This window comes from Sprattus sprattus (genome assembly GCF_963457725.1).
Source record: "Sprattus sprattus genome assembly, chromosome: 17".
In the NCBI taxonomy this organism is placed as follows: domain Eukaryota; kingdom Metazoa; phylum Chordata; class Actinopteri; order Clupeiformes; family Clupeidae; genus Sprattus; species Sprattus sprattus.
The window spans coordinates 5942038-5960521 of record NC_137915.1 but is presented as its reverse complement, the minus strand read 5'-3'; the positions used below and the strand labels follow the sequence as shown (position 1 = coordinate 5960521).

Here is an 18484-nt window from a genome sequence, read left to right as displayed (position 1 = left end):
CACACACACTTTCTCTCTCCATCTCTCATCAAAAACACACACACACACACACACACACACACACACACACACACTCTCTCTCTCTCTCTCCATCTCTCATCAAACACACAAAAGCCGGCACAACCAGGGGCTCAGTCCTGTGCTGTCTAGCCATTCCCTCGCTCACAAGTATCATTAAGACTGCAGTCTGGGGTTCGACACGGGCAGTGCCACATCAAAGGGGAGCGAGCGACGCCAGGAGTGCCATCCTGTTGATACTGGCAGGAGTGAATTACCCCGGCATTAGCATATCACACACGCACCCCCCACCCCCGCACCCCCCAAAAAGGGAGCTGCCACTTCAAAGCCCACCCCGATCTCTTCAAATGACCTGAAATTTCGTCAGCGTCAGGCCCCCCCCCACCCCCTGACTAAGTGCCTGTCACGGCTTAAGCCTGTGGGCGCTGGTGATGTTGCCGCGGTAACTGTCGCCGGGGCTGAAAGTGTTCCGATGCGGAAGAGCAGGATTTGCATAATTTGGGTGTTTTCTGGCTGGGGACGCTGAGGGGACTTGAGCACGGCAACAGACAGCTCTGTAGATGGCGGCAAATGCACTCACGCACGCACACACACTCACACGCACGCACACACACACACCACTCCAGAGAGAGAGAGAGCAGACCCCATTGCACACATTCTCTATACTAGACCCCATCCTCTGGCTCTTCCTCACACACACACACACACACACACACACACACACACACACACTAAAAGACCAATGATTGTGACTCATCTCTGCTGTGGTAAAACTTTAGATGGTTCGGGGCTATGGTTTAATCATAGTTCCTTGGAAGAGTCGTATTCAGCTTGCTATATTGGTTACCCAGCTGTGAACGTGAACTTGAGTTCTAACAGTTTCTTGTGAATGTGAACTTAAGATCATACAGTTACTTTCAAATGACTTATTTATCTCACAAAATTCAAAGCTATTAAATGTGTTGCCGGGAGGAAGTGGCTTACCAGTTTGGCACAGGGCAGGTCTTTCGTTGACTTGCGGACTCCATTTCCCAGAACCACCACCTTGCAGTGGCAACACCACTGGGGCTTGGGCCCAGGGCTCACGCTGGAATTCCCCATCTGATAGTCATGCCTCCCTGCTGAGCCTGAACACACACACACACACGCGCACGCGCACACGCACACGCACACGCACACGCACACAGACACACAAACAAACTTGAGTGATTTGAACCGACGTCAGCCACCAGTTAATACACAACTCAGACACAGACTAATGCTTCTGCAACTGCGTTACAGCATGGCCACGCATTTGTATTGAGGGACTTGTTTTCATTTATGGTTCTCAGTCACCTGTGGGTGCAGTAAAATACATCCGAGGGGATATGCAAGGTGTCTGAGCCAGCTATCTAATGTTGGCATGCTACTACCCACTAGGTAAACAGCGAAGAAAACTTGTTTGTTTGACTTTTTTTTGCTCAGAAGTTACCGAGAAATAGACACTGTGCAATGCAAAAACCCCGTTATTGTAACTGAAAAATCTGTCTGAGGGGATTTGTGAGGTGTCTGAGCACAAGGTAAACAGCGATGGGTTTGTACCAATCTCAGCCTTGCGGCTTGCGTAGCTTTTTTTGGGTAGTAACAAAAATTGCGAGACGCACACAAGCATGCAAGAGGGGTACGTAACTACGCAAGGGGCTCTTGCGTGTCTTGCGTGCTTGCGTAAAAGCCAACCATAAATGTTGCTTAACACACGCAACAGCAAGCAGTGTGTCTAACAGACCATATACCACCATGAATAAGTCTATGAAGCTAAAAGACTATACTTTCAAGACACCTTTACTGGTTACACTGAGCAGACTATTACCATTGCATTAACACCTCACTATCAACACAATGTAGGGAACTACTTGAGAAACTACTCGCAGCTCGTCTACAAGGTGCCAACGGCAAAAAAAAAAAACTAAAACATAACCTCCTCTGGTCTCTTCAAGGCCATTTGGAGCTCTCCATATTGTGTATCCTGAAGTAAATGTGTTGAGAAAGCTCAAGAAGAACCAAGCTTTCAGGTCCCACTGGCACTTTAACAAGGTGGTTGTTAGGGAGCCCTTTAGCGCCGAGATATATTCTAACACCTTGAGGCTATCCGTCAGTGAGGCTCCTAGCACATCCCCACGGTCATTACCGCCACTGTTTCTTTTCACACCTCTTTACCAAGACCTCAGTAACACCCAACTCCCCTCCACCACCTCCTCCTCCACCACCTCCTCCACCACCACCTCCTCCTCTTCCACCTCCCCTGGCTGTCCATTCAACGCTCATCTGATGATCTGTTAGCCAATTAGCTTGCACCAAAACAGGTGCAGAGGAGGACAAAAACCTCTCCCGACACAGACAGGCCAGTGTGTGAGCAATTACATCAACAGGTTGTTCATGGCCAAAAACCTCTACCGCCACGGACAGCCCAGTGTGTGAGCAATTACATCAACAGGTTGTTCATGGCCAGGAAAAAGAACTACTGGAAAGTCAATATGAGCAGAAATCCAAATCTTAAAATAAAATAATGATAAAAAAAAAAGAAGAAGGATGAGCTAAGGCTTGACTGCAGGGCTAAGAAGACAGACGCTGCGTTTGGCAGCTATCCGCTACATCTGCCAGCAGGCCTTACCAGCGCTGAGTGGGTGTCCGAGGGGCTGGGGGGGGCCCTGGATCATCCCTGGGGGGCCTGCGGCGGGCATCGGGGGTCTGTGGAGGGGCTGCTGGTTGAAGAGCATGCCCTGGGTGGAGGGCACCTTCACCCCGGCCAGCAGGGCCAGGGAGCTCCTCTCGGGGACGCGGCTCTCCTCGTAGGTGCTGGGCATGGGCATGCGCAGCAGGTTGGCCACGGCCGCCACCACGCCTGGAACATTCTGGAAGAAAACACACGCAGAGGCGACAGAGGTTACAGCGGGGTTTAGTTCGGAAACAACTGATTGTGGTGTGTGAAAGTGTGTGTTTCAGAGGTGGATGGGTGTGTGTGTGTGGTCAGAGGCCAGTGGCTAACGCACCTGTGCTGCGGCAGAGTTGAGGGTGATGGCGATGGACACCAGGTCACTTTTGGAACACGCAGATGGAAGGCCGAAGGGAGAGCCAAAGAAAGCTCCGGAAGGTTCTGTTTTCACCTCCCACTTCCTGATTTCCGAACCTGAGGATATAAATAGTACACAGTTACACCACTTAGTTTGAGGAAGGTGTGTGTGAGAGTGTGAATGAGAGACAATGAGAGTGTGTATGTGTGTGTGAGAAAGAGTGAGAGAGCAAGTGAGTGAGTGAGCTAGCGTGTGTGTGTGAGTGAGAGTGTGTGTGTGAGTGAGAGTGTGTGTTTGTGTGTGTGTGTGTGTGTGTGTGTGTGTGTGTGTGTGTTTGAATAACTTGAGTGAGTGAGCTAGCAAGGGTTTGTATGTGTGTGTGAGTTTGTGTGTGTGTGTGTGTGTGAGAATGAGTTGAGTGTGTGTGTGTGTGAGAATGAGTTGAGTGTGTGTGTGTGATACGAATGAGTTTAGTGTGTGTGTGTGTGTGTGTGTGTGAAAAAGTTGAGTGAGTGTGTTTGTAAATGAGTTGAGTGATTGTGTGTGTGTGTGTGTGTGTGTGTGTGTGTGTGTGTGTGTGTGTGTACCTTTCCCACTGGCAGGTGGCAGCATGGGTAGGAGAGGTGAGGTGGCAGGTGAGGGTGGCTCCAGCTTGACTCGAGACAGGTCTGGGAAACGGCTGATCTCCATGCCAACCACGCTCTCAGGAGACGAGGATGGCACAAAGCTGTCAGGGGTGTCCCTGTCCGAACAGTGCTCCTGCCCCCTGATGTCAGACACACACACACACACACACACACACACACAGACACACACACACACAGACACACACACACACAAACACACACACACACACACACACACACACAGACACACAGACACACACACACACACACGCAGTTACCATCAGATAAAGACAACACAATTAAGATCAGATAAAATGAGCTGAAAAAAAAGTCTCGCTTTGAAGGAATTCTAAATTGTCCCATTTTCCAAATGTTTTATTTTATCAGTGCACTTTAGGCCCCACATGCACTCAGTTCTACACTCCAATGCTTCGTCAGTTCGGTAAAAGACTGGTGTACAGCAGGGTAAAGGGGTAAAGTTCTGTGTGTGTGGCACACTCACGTTCTGCTGCCCAGCAGCCTAAAGGGAGTCTGCGGTGCCCACCTGAGCTCCTCCTGGTTGTTATGGGGCGGGGTGGGTAGGGAGGCGGGCACGTCCACAGTCTTGGGCCCCTGGGCGAGCGTCTGAGCCAGCAGATCGTCTTCAGGGTGGTACGTGGTGGGAAGAGGCTTTGGACCCAGGGTTTTGGGCACTGGGGAAGAAGTGAAGGTCAAAGTGAATATAAGTACTCAGGACGGGAGAATTAGTCATCTCTGAAATATCCCAAACATGGATATGTGAATGTGTAACCTGGCATCAGAGCACAATCAGTTGAAAATACATCAGGCAAAACTATTTTAGGTCTCCCCCACTGTCACTTTTGTTCTGTTAGCTTAGCCCATATAATACAGTCTTGGCCACACTGAGTAAAAGAGCTAAGATGGCAAACATAGCTCTTAGTGGAGATACTTCCTCGGAGACTACAGCCATAAGGTAACTCAGACCCAGCCAGGGGACGTAAACCCTCATGCCTACCCATGCCCATACCCTCACATGCCCATACCCTCATGCCTACCCATGCCTGCTGCTTTTCTGGCCAGCTCATCTGCTGTGGCGAAGCCGTTCACCATCTTCTGCCGGGCCACCGGGGGTGGGGTTGGGGGCAGCGAGGCCGGGGGCGTGGGGGGATTGCTGAGGTTGCTCTGCTGCAAGAGACACAATAAAACAAACGTTAAAAAAAAAACACATTTACTTCAGGATACACAGTATGGAGAGCTCCAAATGGCCTTGAAGAGACCAGAGGAGGTTATGTTTTATTTTTTATTTTTTTTGCCGTTGGCACCTTGTAGACGAGCTGCGAGTAGTAGTCCGAGACGCCGTCCAACGTGGCGCTGCCGAAGGAACCAGACAGCCGGTTCTCCCCGTTCAGCTGCCCGCTGCTGCCGTAGGGCGGGAAGAGGGCAAAGTTCACGCCGATGAGAGGCTCCATGAGGGGAAGCATGGACAGCTGCTGCAGGAGGAGAAGAGAAAACGAGAGAGAGATGAGGGGGGGGGGGAATGCCTGCGCTTTTCAGATTGAAATTATACTGCAACAGCTGGTGGCACAATGGCAATGTAATAGCATATAACACTAAGGGAACAATCGGCTTGCAAGTCCACTGTGTGGGATTGTACATGGTGACAGATATATGCCAGTCACGGATGGGGACTAGGCACGTTAGAGGGAGAACTGTCAATCACAGTCTTGGAGGGTTTTCAATCCGTTATCGCCCGACTGTGAATAGCACCACGCAGACTTTTGTTTTACGAGACAATGCTATCAATGCAAATGAGGACTGAGTCTTTGAGTATCCAGCGCTGGAGTAGAGATGTGCAGGAGACAGGGAGCCCAGGGAGGGAGGCAGCCGTGGATGGATAGTCCACACACACACACACACACACACACACACACACACACACACACACACACACACACACACACACACACACACACACACACACACACACACACACGGATGGGTAGTCCCCCTGGAGAGGTTCCAGCCATCAAAGGCTCTCAGGCGAGGCTTTTTTTTTATCTATGCTAGAAGTTTGTGAATTAGTTTGACCTTAAGAGTTCTTTTTTCGTCTTTTATAGAAAGCTGAGTCATACCCAAGGAGCTTACAACGGCCTTCAGCTTGTCTTCCTTGAAGATCTTTTTTTGAACAAACTTTTGAAATCATGCATTCTGACACACAGAAACACAGACAGACACACACAGACACACACAGACACACACAGACACACGGGCACATACACACACAGACAGACACAGACACACACACACACACAAAATGCAGCCCTTGTAACAAAATAAACCTCTTCGGCCCACTGGTGGACACACAGTGTTAAATCTCCATGGGAACAGCACTGCAGCTGAGGTGGAGATTGATGGGCAGGGTTGGTTACGCAGCCGTGCCCAGACAGGGCCTCTCCCCCAAAGCCTCTCCGTCATCATCCTGCCTCGCTGGGAACGTTCATTACTCTAGCGCGAGTGTGTCAAGTCGCCCATTCACACCGCTGTTTGTGCACCTCGCAAACTCCATTAGGGCCTAGCGTACCCACGTGTCTCTGTGCCAGCAGTGCTATTAAGCCTTAATGAAAGTCATTCTTTATGTAGATGAAGGTAATTAAAGGGCTAAATTGGCGTAATATATATACACAAATAATCAAACGTAAAATTGGGTAAAACATTTTCTACCTGCACATTAATGAGCAACGCGTAAATATGGCGCGGGCTGCTAAGTAGACTAATAACTTCAATAATCACATCCGGGATATGAATCACAAGCACGTTCAATTTAGTTTTGGGGATTGACATACCACTCAAACGGCTGAAGTACATCCACCACAGATACATATGCGTAACATGAGTGGGGGAGTGCTGAAATATACCACAACCATACCCCCGCCCACGCCCCCACACACACACACACACACGCACACGCACACGCACATGCACATCTATTTGAGCTGGTTCATGTGCAAGTACATCCACCTCAGATACATACGAGTAACATGAGTGGGGGAGTGCTGAAATATACTGCTCACACACACGCACGCACACACACGCACACACACACACACACCTGTTTGAGCTGGTTCATGAGCGAGTCGGTGCTGGAGTAGACACCCTGCCGCTCCTCTTCCTCCTTCTTCCTCTTCTTGTAGCGGGACGGCGGCTTCTCCATGCCGGTCTTGGGCCCACGCTTGTAGCGCTGCTGCTTGCGCTTTCCCGGTTCTGGCCCTGAAGCTTCCAGCAGCTCGGGCTTCACCGTCTGAGCTCCCTGCACACCAGAAACACAACACACCTTTAAACATGAGGCAGGGATAGGGACACAGACACACTAGACACACAACACACCTTTAAACATGAGGCAAGGATACGGGCACAGACACACAATATCAACTCCATTCAATTTGCTTAGTTGGCATGAACATTTTAAGGAAAATAGTGTTGCCGAATAATAAAGCACAGAAACAGAGAAACATGTTGAAAATACAGAAATATAGAATATAAAACACTCATATCAACATTAACATTTCCTCTCGTTGATGTATATCGTCTTTATATCTTATATCTAAGAAGAATGTGGCACATTTCCTCTTGTTGATGTATATCGACTTTATATCTTATATCGACTTTATATCTTATATCTATGAAGAATGTGGAACGTTTCCTCTCGTTGATGTATATCGACTTTATATCTTATATCTATGAAGAATGTGGCACATTTCCTCTTGTTGATGTATATCGACTTTATATCTTATATCTATGAAGAATGTGGAACGTTTCCTCTCGTTGATGTATATCGACTTTATATCTTATATCTATGAAGAATGTGGCACATTTTCTCTCGTTGATGTATATTGACTTTATATCTTATATCTATGAAGAATGTGGCACGTTTCCTCTCGTTGATGAATATCGACTTTATATCTTATATCTATGAAGAATGTGGCACGTTTCCTCTCGTTGATGTATATCGACTTTATATCTTATATCTATGAAGATTGTGGCACATTTGCAGGACTTACCAGTTTAAGCATGGTCTTGTTTTCGGCAGACGTGTCATCTTCCGAGCGCAGGCTGTCCACGGAGGTGGAGTGTTGTAGAACCTGGTGCTGGGGGGCCGCGGCCAGGTGAGGGGCGCTCTTGTTCTTCAGCAGGTGCTTCAGTAGCTCATTGCTCGTCTGTCCCTCCCCCAAGCAGGACGAGGCGCCATCCTGGCCCACCTCTTCCTGTTTGACCCTCCTGTGGGGCTCCGCCATAGTGGCCCCCCCTGGGCCGTGACACTCGCTGGCCTCCAGCTTCTCCAGCTTCACCTCGTGCAGCTGAACTCCATGCTTCTCCATGGCCTCTGAGCCCCCGTTACCCTGGCGACCTGGCAGAGAGGGGCCGCTCTGGCCTCCTCCTCCGACAGACGACAGCTGGCGCTCCAGCTCCGAGGCTGGGGCCAGGCCAGAGAAGGGAGCCCCAGGAGCGTTGAGGGCGAGCTGGTCAGAGGACAGGTCAGGGTCCCCGGGCAGGGCGGAGGTGCGGGTAGGGGTGGAAGGGGTGTCCGAGAGCGGGGTGGAAGGCATCCGGGCCGAGTCGGCGTCGTCGTCCTTGGCGCTCTTCTTCTTCCGGTTGCGTTTCTTCTTGCCCTTCTCCTCCGGGATGATGTTGGAGTAAAGCTGGATGAGCGACTGCCCCGAGCCAGGGTAGTTTGGGGGCAGGGGCGTGGAGGGTGCATCCATCCCAAAAGCCGACCCATCTCCCGGTGTTTGGGGGTGGTTGCTGCCTGGGGGTCCAGCGTAACCTGTGGGCCGGGGCTGGCCCTGTTGGAAGCCTTGCCCGGCGGCCATCATGGGGTTCTTCCCCCGGAAATTCGGGCCCATATCTGCGCTGAACCCGCCATTCTCTGGCCCGGGCCTCTGCTGGTTGCCCTGCATGAAGCCCTGCCCAGCGGCACCACTGAAGTCCACGCCAGCCTGCTGGGCCTGGGGGAACATGCCCCCCATTAGTGGCTGCTGCAGCTGTTGTTGGGGAGTGGGCCGGCTTGGCTGCAGAAAGTCCTGCGGCAGCTCGCTGTTGAAGAAGGGCATTTGTGCCAGGCTGGTATCTCTGGGCCCCCCGGGGGTGGGTACGGCCGAGGCCTCGGCCCCCATGCCCATCTCCATGTGCTTCTGCAGGGCGCGCTGGCGCTCCACCTCCAGCATGAGCTGCACCCGCTGGCGCTCCTGTTGCTCCCGCAGACGCTCCCGCCGCTCGCGCTCCTGGAAGCCCTCGCTGAACGGGTTGTTGTCGTCGAACTTCACGCCAGTGCCTCCACCACCACCACCACCACCACCGGCTCCTCCTCCGCCCGCACCCATGCCTGCCGTGGCCATTGGAGTCGGCTTGCCTGCACCTGGCATCATGGGGGGCGCAGGGGGCTGAACTGGAACCTGCTGGACAGGGTTGGAAGGGGGCATCTGGGGGGGCATCTGGGGGGGCATCTGTGGGGGCATCTGGGGGGGCATGTGAGCTGGCATCCTAGGGCCGCCACCACTGCCACCCATGGGTCCTCCAGGGCCAGGGTGCCAGCCTGGCATGTTGGACATGTTGGGCATGCGCTGGGCTGGGTTGGGCTGGCCAGGGTGGGGCTGCATCCCCATCATGGGGCCCATCATAGGCTGGTTCATGGGGACGGAGCTGGGGCTGGGGCCAGGGCCAGGTCTTGGGCCGGGCATCATACCAGGGGCCTGGGGTGGCATCCCTGGCATGGGAGACATCATAGGGTGCTGGAGGCTGTGCTGCTGCTGTTTGACTCTGTACTCTTCAATGAGCTCGGCATGCTCTTTCTGCTGTTTGCGGATCTAGGGAAAGATGGGAGAGGGGAACAAAAAGAGGAAAAAATGAAGAACCAGAAGAGGACTGCCAAGACATAAGCGCAGTGGGAATAATTCTGTCAACATCTCCTCAAGTATTACATAAAAGCTTACTGAAACTTCAGGCTAACAGTTTGAAGCTTTCCAGGCTGGGTATCTCTTCTCTTCATTTCTAAGCTCACTCTGTGTGTGTGTGTGTGTGTGTGTGTGTGTGTGTGTGTGTGTGTGTGTGTGTGAGTGTGTGAGTGTGTGTGTGTGTGAGTGTGTGAGTGTGTGAGTGTGTGAGTGTGTGAGTGTGAGAGAGAAAGACCGAGAGACCGAGAGAGCGAGAGAGAGAGAGAGAGAAAGAGAGAAAGACAGAGAGAGTGCCCAGGGAACCATGTTGACAGAATGGAGAGGTAGAATGTGATAATGTCAGTGAATAAATCAAACCGCTCTCCTCCTCTGGGGCTGCAGTAGAGTGAGATCTCACAGGGAGAGATGGAGAGATGGAGAGAGAGAGAGAGTGTGTGTGTGTGTGTGTGTGTGTGAGTGTGTGTGTGAGAATGACTGTGTGAGACTAACACAGGAAAGGTCACAGTGCTTGAAAATAATTGGAGAGGTAAAGCATGTTTTTTCAGTGCAAAGGTCATGAGGTTGTGTTTTCAGAGTTTCTTCAGCAGGGAAACAGCAGCTTGACTGCCAGCTGCAGCAGGCTCTTATACAGCATTCAGAGCCGGCGTATAAAGTGGATTTTGTTGAGGCATTCAGAAGTTTGGTAAACTAAACCTGAACATAAATGTCAATTCAGTATATTAATATGTATACAGATGCAGTAAAGTAGTGAATACAAATGTGTTTGCCTGTGTTAAATGTGTAGGCCATATGTATGACATTTGTGTGTGTGTGTGTATGACATGTGTGTGTGTGTATGACATGTGTGTGTGTGTATGACATGTGTGTGTGTGTGTTTCTGTGGATGCATTAACCATTTGTTTTACACTTAGGTGCTAATATGGCACAAATTCACCAGAAGGCAACACATAACCAATTTAATTGTTAGTGTGTATGTGTGTGTCTGAATGTGTCTATGTGTGTGTGTGTGTGTGTGTGTGAGAGTGCGTGTGTGCATGTGAGAGAAAGATACCTGTTCCAGCTGCTTCTGCACCATGCTCTGCTGCTCGGTCACGTGTTTGAGTTGTTCGGCGTCGTCCTCGGGGAACTCGCGTCCCGCCTTCTTGGCCGTGCGCTGCTTGGCTGACAGAGCCTTCTTGGACTTGCGGTGGGCGGCGATCTGCTCTTCCAGAAACTTCTGCTGCATTTGCAAGAGCTGCTGGGTCTCCTGCAGCCACTCCTCATACTGCTTCCTTTGTGTGTCATCTGAAAAGAGGACAGCGAGAGAGAATGAGAGAGAGAGAGAGAGAGAGAGAGAGAGAGAGAGAGAGAGAGAGAGAGAGAGAGAGAGAGAGAGAATGAGGGAGAGAGAGAGAGAGAGAAAGTGAGAGAGAGAGGGATTGGGAGAGAGGGATAGGGAGAGAGAGAGATGAGCTAGCACTCAATCTTCTTCATCTACCACTGTTCTGTGTCTCCTCAGGATTGGAGGTTGGATAATAAACAGAAGCTGACTAGGTGGCAGTGGCTTTATTGCCTCCATTTATCATATTACTGTGCCTCAGCGCTGCTCACAAACTGAAGTGGACAGCAGTCGAATAAGAGTCTGGAAATGGGCCACTGTGTGCTGTCTGAGTGTTTCTATCTCGCGTGTCGCAGAGATTATCCTTGAAAAGTTCTGCAGGCTCTTAGGAGCCATTTGTCTATTTCACAGCAACAACATAAACAATCTTCCAGAAGAGAGAGGCACAATTCTCTGTCCCTTTGACGTGTCCTTGTTTACTCACTGACAAATCCAGGGCCAAAATTTGGAGGATTAGGCCTTGCCAACTGCTGGGCCACTTTTCCGTCCTGCAAAGAAATAATGGGTAATCGTGAAATACAAGTATGAACGAGACAAACAATAACAACAAGACCAGACTTGTGAATTTGCTTTCTTTTCCCATGCAATACCTGTCCAAATAAGAGCTGAGATCCACCAGCTGCGTCTGGACCCGGCGCTCTCGGAATCTGCTGGATCCTGCTCGAGTCACGTGAAAGAATGAGGAGTAAGAAAGAGAGAGAAACGTGAGGAGAGGAAAAGATAAATGAGAAATAGAGAATTAAAGCCAGGTTATTTGACCCTTGACCTGATCCTTTGTCTTCTCTTCTTACCTGTTCATCACCATAGGCCCCATGGCAACCTGGTTCTGTGCCATGACCTTATTGATGCCCTGCAGTGCCACCATCTTGGCTTTCATGATGGGATCCGTGATGGCATCATAGTCTAAGGACAAACAATCAACACCGTTAAGACAGAACGAGTCAAACCCAGCCGTTTGAGTCAACCTTTTCCTCCCTTGCTCTTCTCCGACCTCAATCTTGTCTCTTCCAAATAAACGATGCCCCTGTGGTGAAGCATCTTCATAATTCATGTCTCTACCGTGGCAAAAAGCTCCCGAAAGTGTTCTCATTGTCAAGATCAATTAAAGCTACCACGGTGATGTCCATAGGAAAACACTTTGAACTTCCCTTAGAACAGAGAGGCTTTCTTTTTGGCTCGGTGCACTCAGTGCTCAGTGGTGCCAAGGAACCTTTTTATAATGAAAAAGGATGAAAAAATGGATGATAACTTTCAACTTCAACTCCTCACCAGAAGCTGTGTGTCTGTCAGAATCTTGCTACAATTCAAAGCTTAATTGGATCCCACGCCATCTCACAAAACATTTATGCATGACGGATAAATAGATTGATTGCACTCCACAGATTCTGCAGACACGTTCTTTGTTAGCTAAATTAAAGTTCTAAAGGTTCCGGCTCAACTTGCACCTGTCACCTAACCTAACAAATCCTGACCCATCCCAGAAGGGATTCTGACCCAACCCAGAAGAGATTCTGACCCGACCCAGAAGAGATTCTGACCCGACCCAGAAGAGATTCTGACCGACCCAGAAGAGATTCTGACCCAACCCAGAAGAGATTCTGACCGACCCAGAAGAGATTCTGACCGACCCAGAAAGGATTCTTACCGACGTTGGGGAAGAAGGTGTCGGAGCGCTGGCGAATCATGGCCTGCATCTGCCTCTGCTGCTGCTGCTCCTGCCTCTCCTGGTCCAGCAGGTCTTGCAGCAGGAGCGGCTGCTCTTCCAGGAGCAGAGGCCTGTTGAGTTGTTGTTCCGCAGATAGTGGAGATAGTTCCGAGCTGGGATTAGGGGCCGAATAATGCTGCTGGCCCAGCCCTGCAAGAGGGAACATCCCCTGCTGACTCTGCCGGTTCAGGCTATGAGGACCAGGAGGCTGTCCCCCCCCCACCATGGGCATGTGTTGGTTGACCTGTTGTCCGGCGGGGACACCGAACCCCGGGACCGGCAGCTTGGGATTGGCAGACTGCATCATTGGGTCGCCCCTGTGGCCCATACCCATGGATGGGTTCATGCCATGGTCCAGAGTGTGGCCCGGTACCATGACCATGTTCTGCTGCTGCTGGCCCGGTGCCTGGGCACACTGCTGAGTAAAAGCCAGGCCAGCGTCTTCCAGCTTCTCCTTGATGAGCATACTGGAGAGAACCGGAGCGGTACCAGAGAGCGGGTCAACTTGAGGCTGAGCCGACGCCGCAAACCGGCCAGAATGATCCCCTGGGATTCCGCTGCTGTTCATGTGAGGTCCACAGATATTGACATGGTCCTGATTGTTCACTAGGCATGGATTGAATTCAGTCTTAATAGTCTTGCCACTGTGCAGACCAGCAAGGCCTTCCCTGGCACACTCCTCTTTCTTGACCTGATCAGCCATCTGGAGGCTGTCAGCTTTGCCTGAGTGCTGAGACATGGAGGAGGAGGTGGCAGCTGCTCCATCGGGGTTGGTGTTCCTTTTCTCGGACAAGGCTTTCTGAAGGTCTGAAGCCTCTCCGTGGTCATCTTCCATTGGATCAGCCAGATCCAGCTCCTCGTTGAACATATCCTTCTTGTCGTCAAGGTCGAGTTCTGGGTCGGCATAGGCGATGAGGTCAAAATTCCCAGATGTCAAGAAGTCGTCCAAGTGGAGGCCATCCTCCCCGTCGAGGTTGAGTGTCTCTAGGTCGTCGTCCACCAAGTCCTTCACCTCCACATCTTCGAGGTCCTTCACTGCCGAGTCATCCGTGTCAAGCTTCTCTTCGATGCCCTCCCCTGTGGGAAGGGGAAGCTTCTCTGGCTGACCAGCTACTGGAAGGAGGGCAGGCTGCTGCGTGTGGAGTGTCTCGCTCTGGTTTGGCTGACTCATGGACCTGTTTAGCAGGTGGTGCTGCTGGCCGAGATTCATATGCATGTTAGCCTGCTGCTGCATGGCGTCCATGTTAGTCCCCATGAGCATAGGGCCCACCGCTCCTTGCTGAGGCTGTCCCAGCATTGGATCCATCATTCTCTGGCCCTGGGGCCCAGCGAAGCCCATCTCTTGGCCAGGCATGAAGCCATGAGGGAGCCTTTGGCCAGGCTGGTTTTGGTGGTCCATGGAACCAAGGGACCCGAAGGGGAGCCTCATACGGTTCTCGGGGGCTCGGTGGCGGAGCTCGATGAAGGGCTGGCCCATGATGTTGTGCTGCTGCATGGGTAGAGCTCGCGGGGGGAAGTGCTGAGGGAGCCCCATCTGGGGGTTGCCCCCTATGGGTCGGGCAAGGTCGATGGATATGGAGCGCCGCATTTGAGGGGGCATATTTTCAGGAGCCATGGGCCCGCCTGGCATCTGATGTGGGGGCCTCATAAATGGCTCCTGTCCTTGCGCCCCGGGAGGAAATCCAAACCTTGAGAGAGAGACAGGAAAAATGAGAAACAGGGAGAGAGAGGGGGGTGTCGGGAGGGAAAGAGAGACAGAGAGAAAAACAGAAACAGAGAGAGAAGATAAGAGAGACTTTAAAAAAAAGCAAAACACACCAAGCTTTCTTGAGAAAGCAAAGACTAACATACACTGATTTGCTCCACCAAGTGATTCATCTGAATCACAGACTCTGGAGTTGCCAAAACAAACTCTTGAAGACCTGCACTTCAAAGGCTTTTAAAATCTGTACTTTCAGAGTGTTTTCATCTTCCCATCAGTTGTATAATGAGAAGGCAAGGAGCTGTTAAGAATCAATACAGTAAACAAACACAAATGTACTGACACACAAGGGACATGGGATCAGAAGAACATCTTACCTCTGGCCCTGCGGCCTCATCCCCATGGCGACCATTTCTCTGGGGAATGGTTGTCGGGGCATCTGACCGTCATGGGGAAACGGCCCTTGCTGCTCCCCCACATACTGCCCCGGGAACCTCGGGGGCCCCCTCATGGTGCCTGGGTACGGAGGAGGGGGCCTGCCAAAAATGTCTGGCTGTGCCGAGGAGTCTTCCTGCGGCCAGGGGCGGGGTGTTCCGGGGGCGCTAGCCATAGCGGCCACAGTGGCGGCGGAGGGCCCTTCCAGCTGGCCTTTCCTCTGCTGCTGCCTCAAGATCAGCTGACGCAGTATCTGGCGCTAGAAGCACAGCAAGACCTCTATGAGTTCGTAGGAAAGGGCTTGCATAATACACTCACAAACTCATGAACATGTGGTATAAATGCCATTTCAAAAGACAGTATGACATTTTGACAACACCTTTACAAATCCTCACAATTAAGTTATTGTCTTTTGGTGTTTAACTCAACTAACTTACATTTTGAATACAACTACAAACACTTACTTTTGTCTTGTCTTCCGTGTCTCCCATTTGGGGATGCATGACTCCCTGGATGTCCGCTTGACTGGGCGGATGCGGGACACCATGTACTGGTCTGTCTCCAACCTGAGGACAAGGGGTCATGGGCGCCTGTTCGAACGGATCGTGAACAGGAGTGTGGCTAGGATGAGGAGTAGGAGGCAAGGAGAAGCCATCGTCACACATCCCGGGGTGCTTAGGGGTCTGTGACCCATGGGGTCTGGCAAACGCGTCTGGCATCCTTCCCTGACCCTGATGGGAGAACAGGTCACCGGGATGGGGCATGGAGCCTGGTCTGGACCCTGGGCTAGATGCTGGTCTTGGGGTCCCGGGAGCCAGGGAGTATGGGTCCATCAGAACTGGCCTGGGCGTGCTGGGGGACTGATCGTATGGGTCTGGCTTGCTCAGGGGTCTGGGCGTTCCTGGTGGTTGGGCGTAGGGGTCTGCACCTCTCTGAGCCCCTGGGGATTTGGGGTACCTCTCTGCTGGCGCAGGCCGAGGTGTGCCGGGCATCTGAGCGTAGGGGTCCATGACATGGGAGGGTGATTGTCTGCGGCTGATTGCCTGAGCATACGGGTCTGCAGAGGGCCGTGGGGTGCCTGGTGGCTGGGCATAGGGGTCAGACAAAGGTCGTGGGGTGCCTGGTGGTTGGGCATAAGGGTCAGACGAAGGTCGTGGGGTGCCTGGCGGTTGGGCGTAGGGGTCAGACAAAGGTCGTGGGGTGCCTGGTGGTTGGGCATAAGGGTCAGACGAAGGTCGTGGGGTGCCTGGTGGTTGGGCATAAGGGTCAGACGAAGGTCGTGGGGTGCCTGGTGGCTGGGCGTAGGGGTCAGGCAAAGGTCGTGGGGTGCCTGGCGGTTGGGCATAAGGGTCAGACGAAGGTCGTGGGGTGCCTGGCTGCTGGGCGTAGGGGTCAGGCATCTGCTGGGAGTAGTCAGGTCTGGGGGTCCCGGGTGCCTGTGCGTATGGATCCCTGTGGGGGTGCCTGGGCATGGGGAAATGGCCGCCATGCTGCTGGCGCATCATTCGGGGCTTGTTGCCGAAGCCGTCAGCTCCCATAGATGGGTGAGGTGTCAAGGGCTGGTGGGCGTATGGGTCGGGCTGCTGGCCCTGCTGGAAGCCGTCTGCCGGCCTGGGGGTCAGAGGCGGCCTCTCGTAAGGGTCCATGGGCCCCCGGCGGAGCACTTGAGGGGGCATGGAGCTGAAGGCATCCATCTGCTGCTGCTGATGCCCGGGTGGCATGGGGGCCTTGAAGAGGGGCACAGATCCCGACTCATTACTGCCAGGGATGGGGGCAAGCAGTGGGCGTGCGTACGGGTCGGAGAGGACCATGCGGCTGTGGGCCATGCGCTGGTATGCCTCCGCCCGCTGATTAGGCCTGGCGAAGGGGTCTCCAGAGGGGTTGAGCCCCATCATGTGCCTGCCCATGCCCTGCTGTTGCTGCTGCTGCTGCTGCTGGAGGTCAACCCCCATACCCATCCTGGGGGGGCCCATGGGCTTCACAAACGGGTCGGCTGGCCTCGGGGTGTCAGGGGGCTTGGCGTAGGGGTCGGCTGCTGACGTGGGCGAGCCGAAGCCCTCGTGGGCCGGGGATGGCCGACCCCTCTCCTGTGCGTCCGAGCCCCTGCGAGGCGTGCTGGAGCCCGATGAAGGCGGCCGAGGGGTGCCCACCATCTTATTGTAGGGGTCCCAGGGCGAGGTGGGCCTGGAGCCCGAGGACGAACCCCCAGGGGAGAACATCTGCGGGGACTGGGGCTGAGAGGCCGGGCCCTGGGGGTAGGCCATCTCCTTGCCTATGGAGGTCGAAGAGGAGGATGGCGGCGGGAGCTGCGGCCGCAGGAAAACGTCGTCGGTGGGTGTGCCGGGCAGCTGCGGCCGAGCGAAGCCCCCGTCTTTAGGCTGCAGCGGGGAGACATTGCCTCCGCTGCTGGGCTGGGGGGTTCGGGGGCTCTGGTTCCCACTGTTGGGAGAGTCTCCACCGCTGCTTAAGTTCTGCTGCTGTTGTTGTTGCTGTTGCTGAAGCTGCTGTTGTTCATTTTTAACTTGCTCCAGCTTCTGAGTGGCTTCGATCTTCGCCTGCTGTTTGCTCTTTTGTCTCATTTGCTACCATGGAAACAGGAGGGGAAGAAAGGCACAGAGGAAAGAGAAGAAGGGTGAAGGAGGAGAGGAGAGCACTTCAGTTAATGAAGTCAGTTGAAGGCATTGAATTTTAAATTCATGATGACATGGTACTAAAAAAACACTCTCTCTCTCTCCCTCACTTGCTACCAGAAAATAAAATTAAAAATAAAATGCACTTTTGTTTTCGTTTTACATTTGTTTTGATTATGAACAATTAAGCCATGCAGGGATAGGGATGTGAATATGTGTAGAAGATTTAACAACACGATGGTGAAATTAAGCCTTTAGCAGTCATTACTGTTGCAGGCTCTTAGCTAAGCCAAGGAGGAATGATATGACAGTTAATCAGTTCTCTCTCTCTTCCACATTCAACACTTCAACCTCACTGTTTTCTTACACCTAGTCAATTTGTTTTGTCTTTTTTTTATAACGGTTCTGGGAAGAGAATCGCCAGAGCAGTGCCTCGCCTTAGTAGGATCTTACCAGAGAATTTTTTCCACTTCCTGCAGCTATAGTTGCCTGGTTGGAATGTCCAAAAAGGACGTCTTTATTTGTTGATGATTTTATGGCTTTGCTTTTTGGGACCTTTTCCTGTTGCTTCTTAAGGGGTCCCCTCATGTGATTTACCTCTCCCTTTTCAATGCAAATTAAGAATTAGTAGACCGCACGAGAATGTCATAATGTATTAAAGTAGATGACTCACGCAGCCCATGCACATTCATGCCTAGAAATGTCTAAAATCATCATGGTTCCATTAATAAATTAACAGGAATTAAATGCACAAATAGGTTAACACTAAGAACGTTGCCTTTGCGTGCAAGCATTTACACACACACACCCTAGCTCACTCTCCCACACACAGTCTCGCTCACAGTCTCACTCTCGTTTTTTCTCCCACACACACACTCACGCACACACTCTCAAGCACACACACACACACACACACACTCATGCACACACACACACATACACAATCATGCGCACACACACACACACACCCTAGCTCACTCTCCCACACACAG

The 18484-nt window shown here is 52.1% G+C and overlaps 1 protein-coding gene across 1 annotated transcript in view; it reads right to left on the bottom strand.

Annotated features, from left to right (window-relative positions):
- Positions 1-18484, bottom strand: part of kmt2ca (lysine (K)-specific methyltransferase 2Ca) — a 130263-nt gene that overhangs the window by 7450 nt on the left and 104329 nt on the right. Inside the window, exons 37-53 of the mRNA XM_080855301.1 lie at positions 17946-18095; positions 15327-17444; positions 14805-15121; positions 12666-14413; positions 11812-11923; positions 11611-11677; positions 11445-11508; positions 10694-10926; positions 7753-9555; positions 6804-7001; positions 5017-5184; positions 4750-4879; positions 4197-4386; positions 3656-3834; positions 3048-3184; positions 2669-2909; positions 1003-1145 (exon numbers count right to left, since the gene is read on the bottom strand). Of these exons, the coding sequence (XP_080711427.1) occupies positions 1003-1145; positions 2669-2909; positions 3048-3184; positions 3656-3834; positions 4197-4386; positions 4750-4879; positions 5017-5184; positions 6804-7001; positions 7753-9555; positions 10694-10926; positions 11445-11508; positions 11611-11677; positions 11812-11923; positions 12666-14413; positions 14805-15121; positions 15327-17444; positions 17946-18095 (7998 nt within the window). The remainder of the gene's footprint in view (positions 1-1002; positions 1146-2668; positions 2910-3047; positions 3185-3655; positions 3835-4196; positions 4387-4749; positions 4880-5016; positions 5185-6803; positions 7002-7752; positions 9556-10693; positions 10927-11444; positions 11509-11610; positions 11678-11811; positions 11924-12665; positions 14414-14804; positions 15122-15326; positions 17445-17945; positions 18096-18484) is intronic.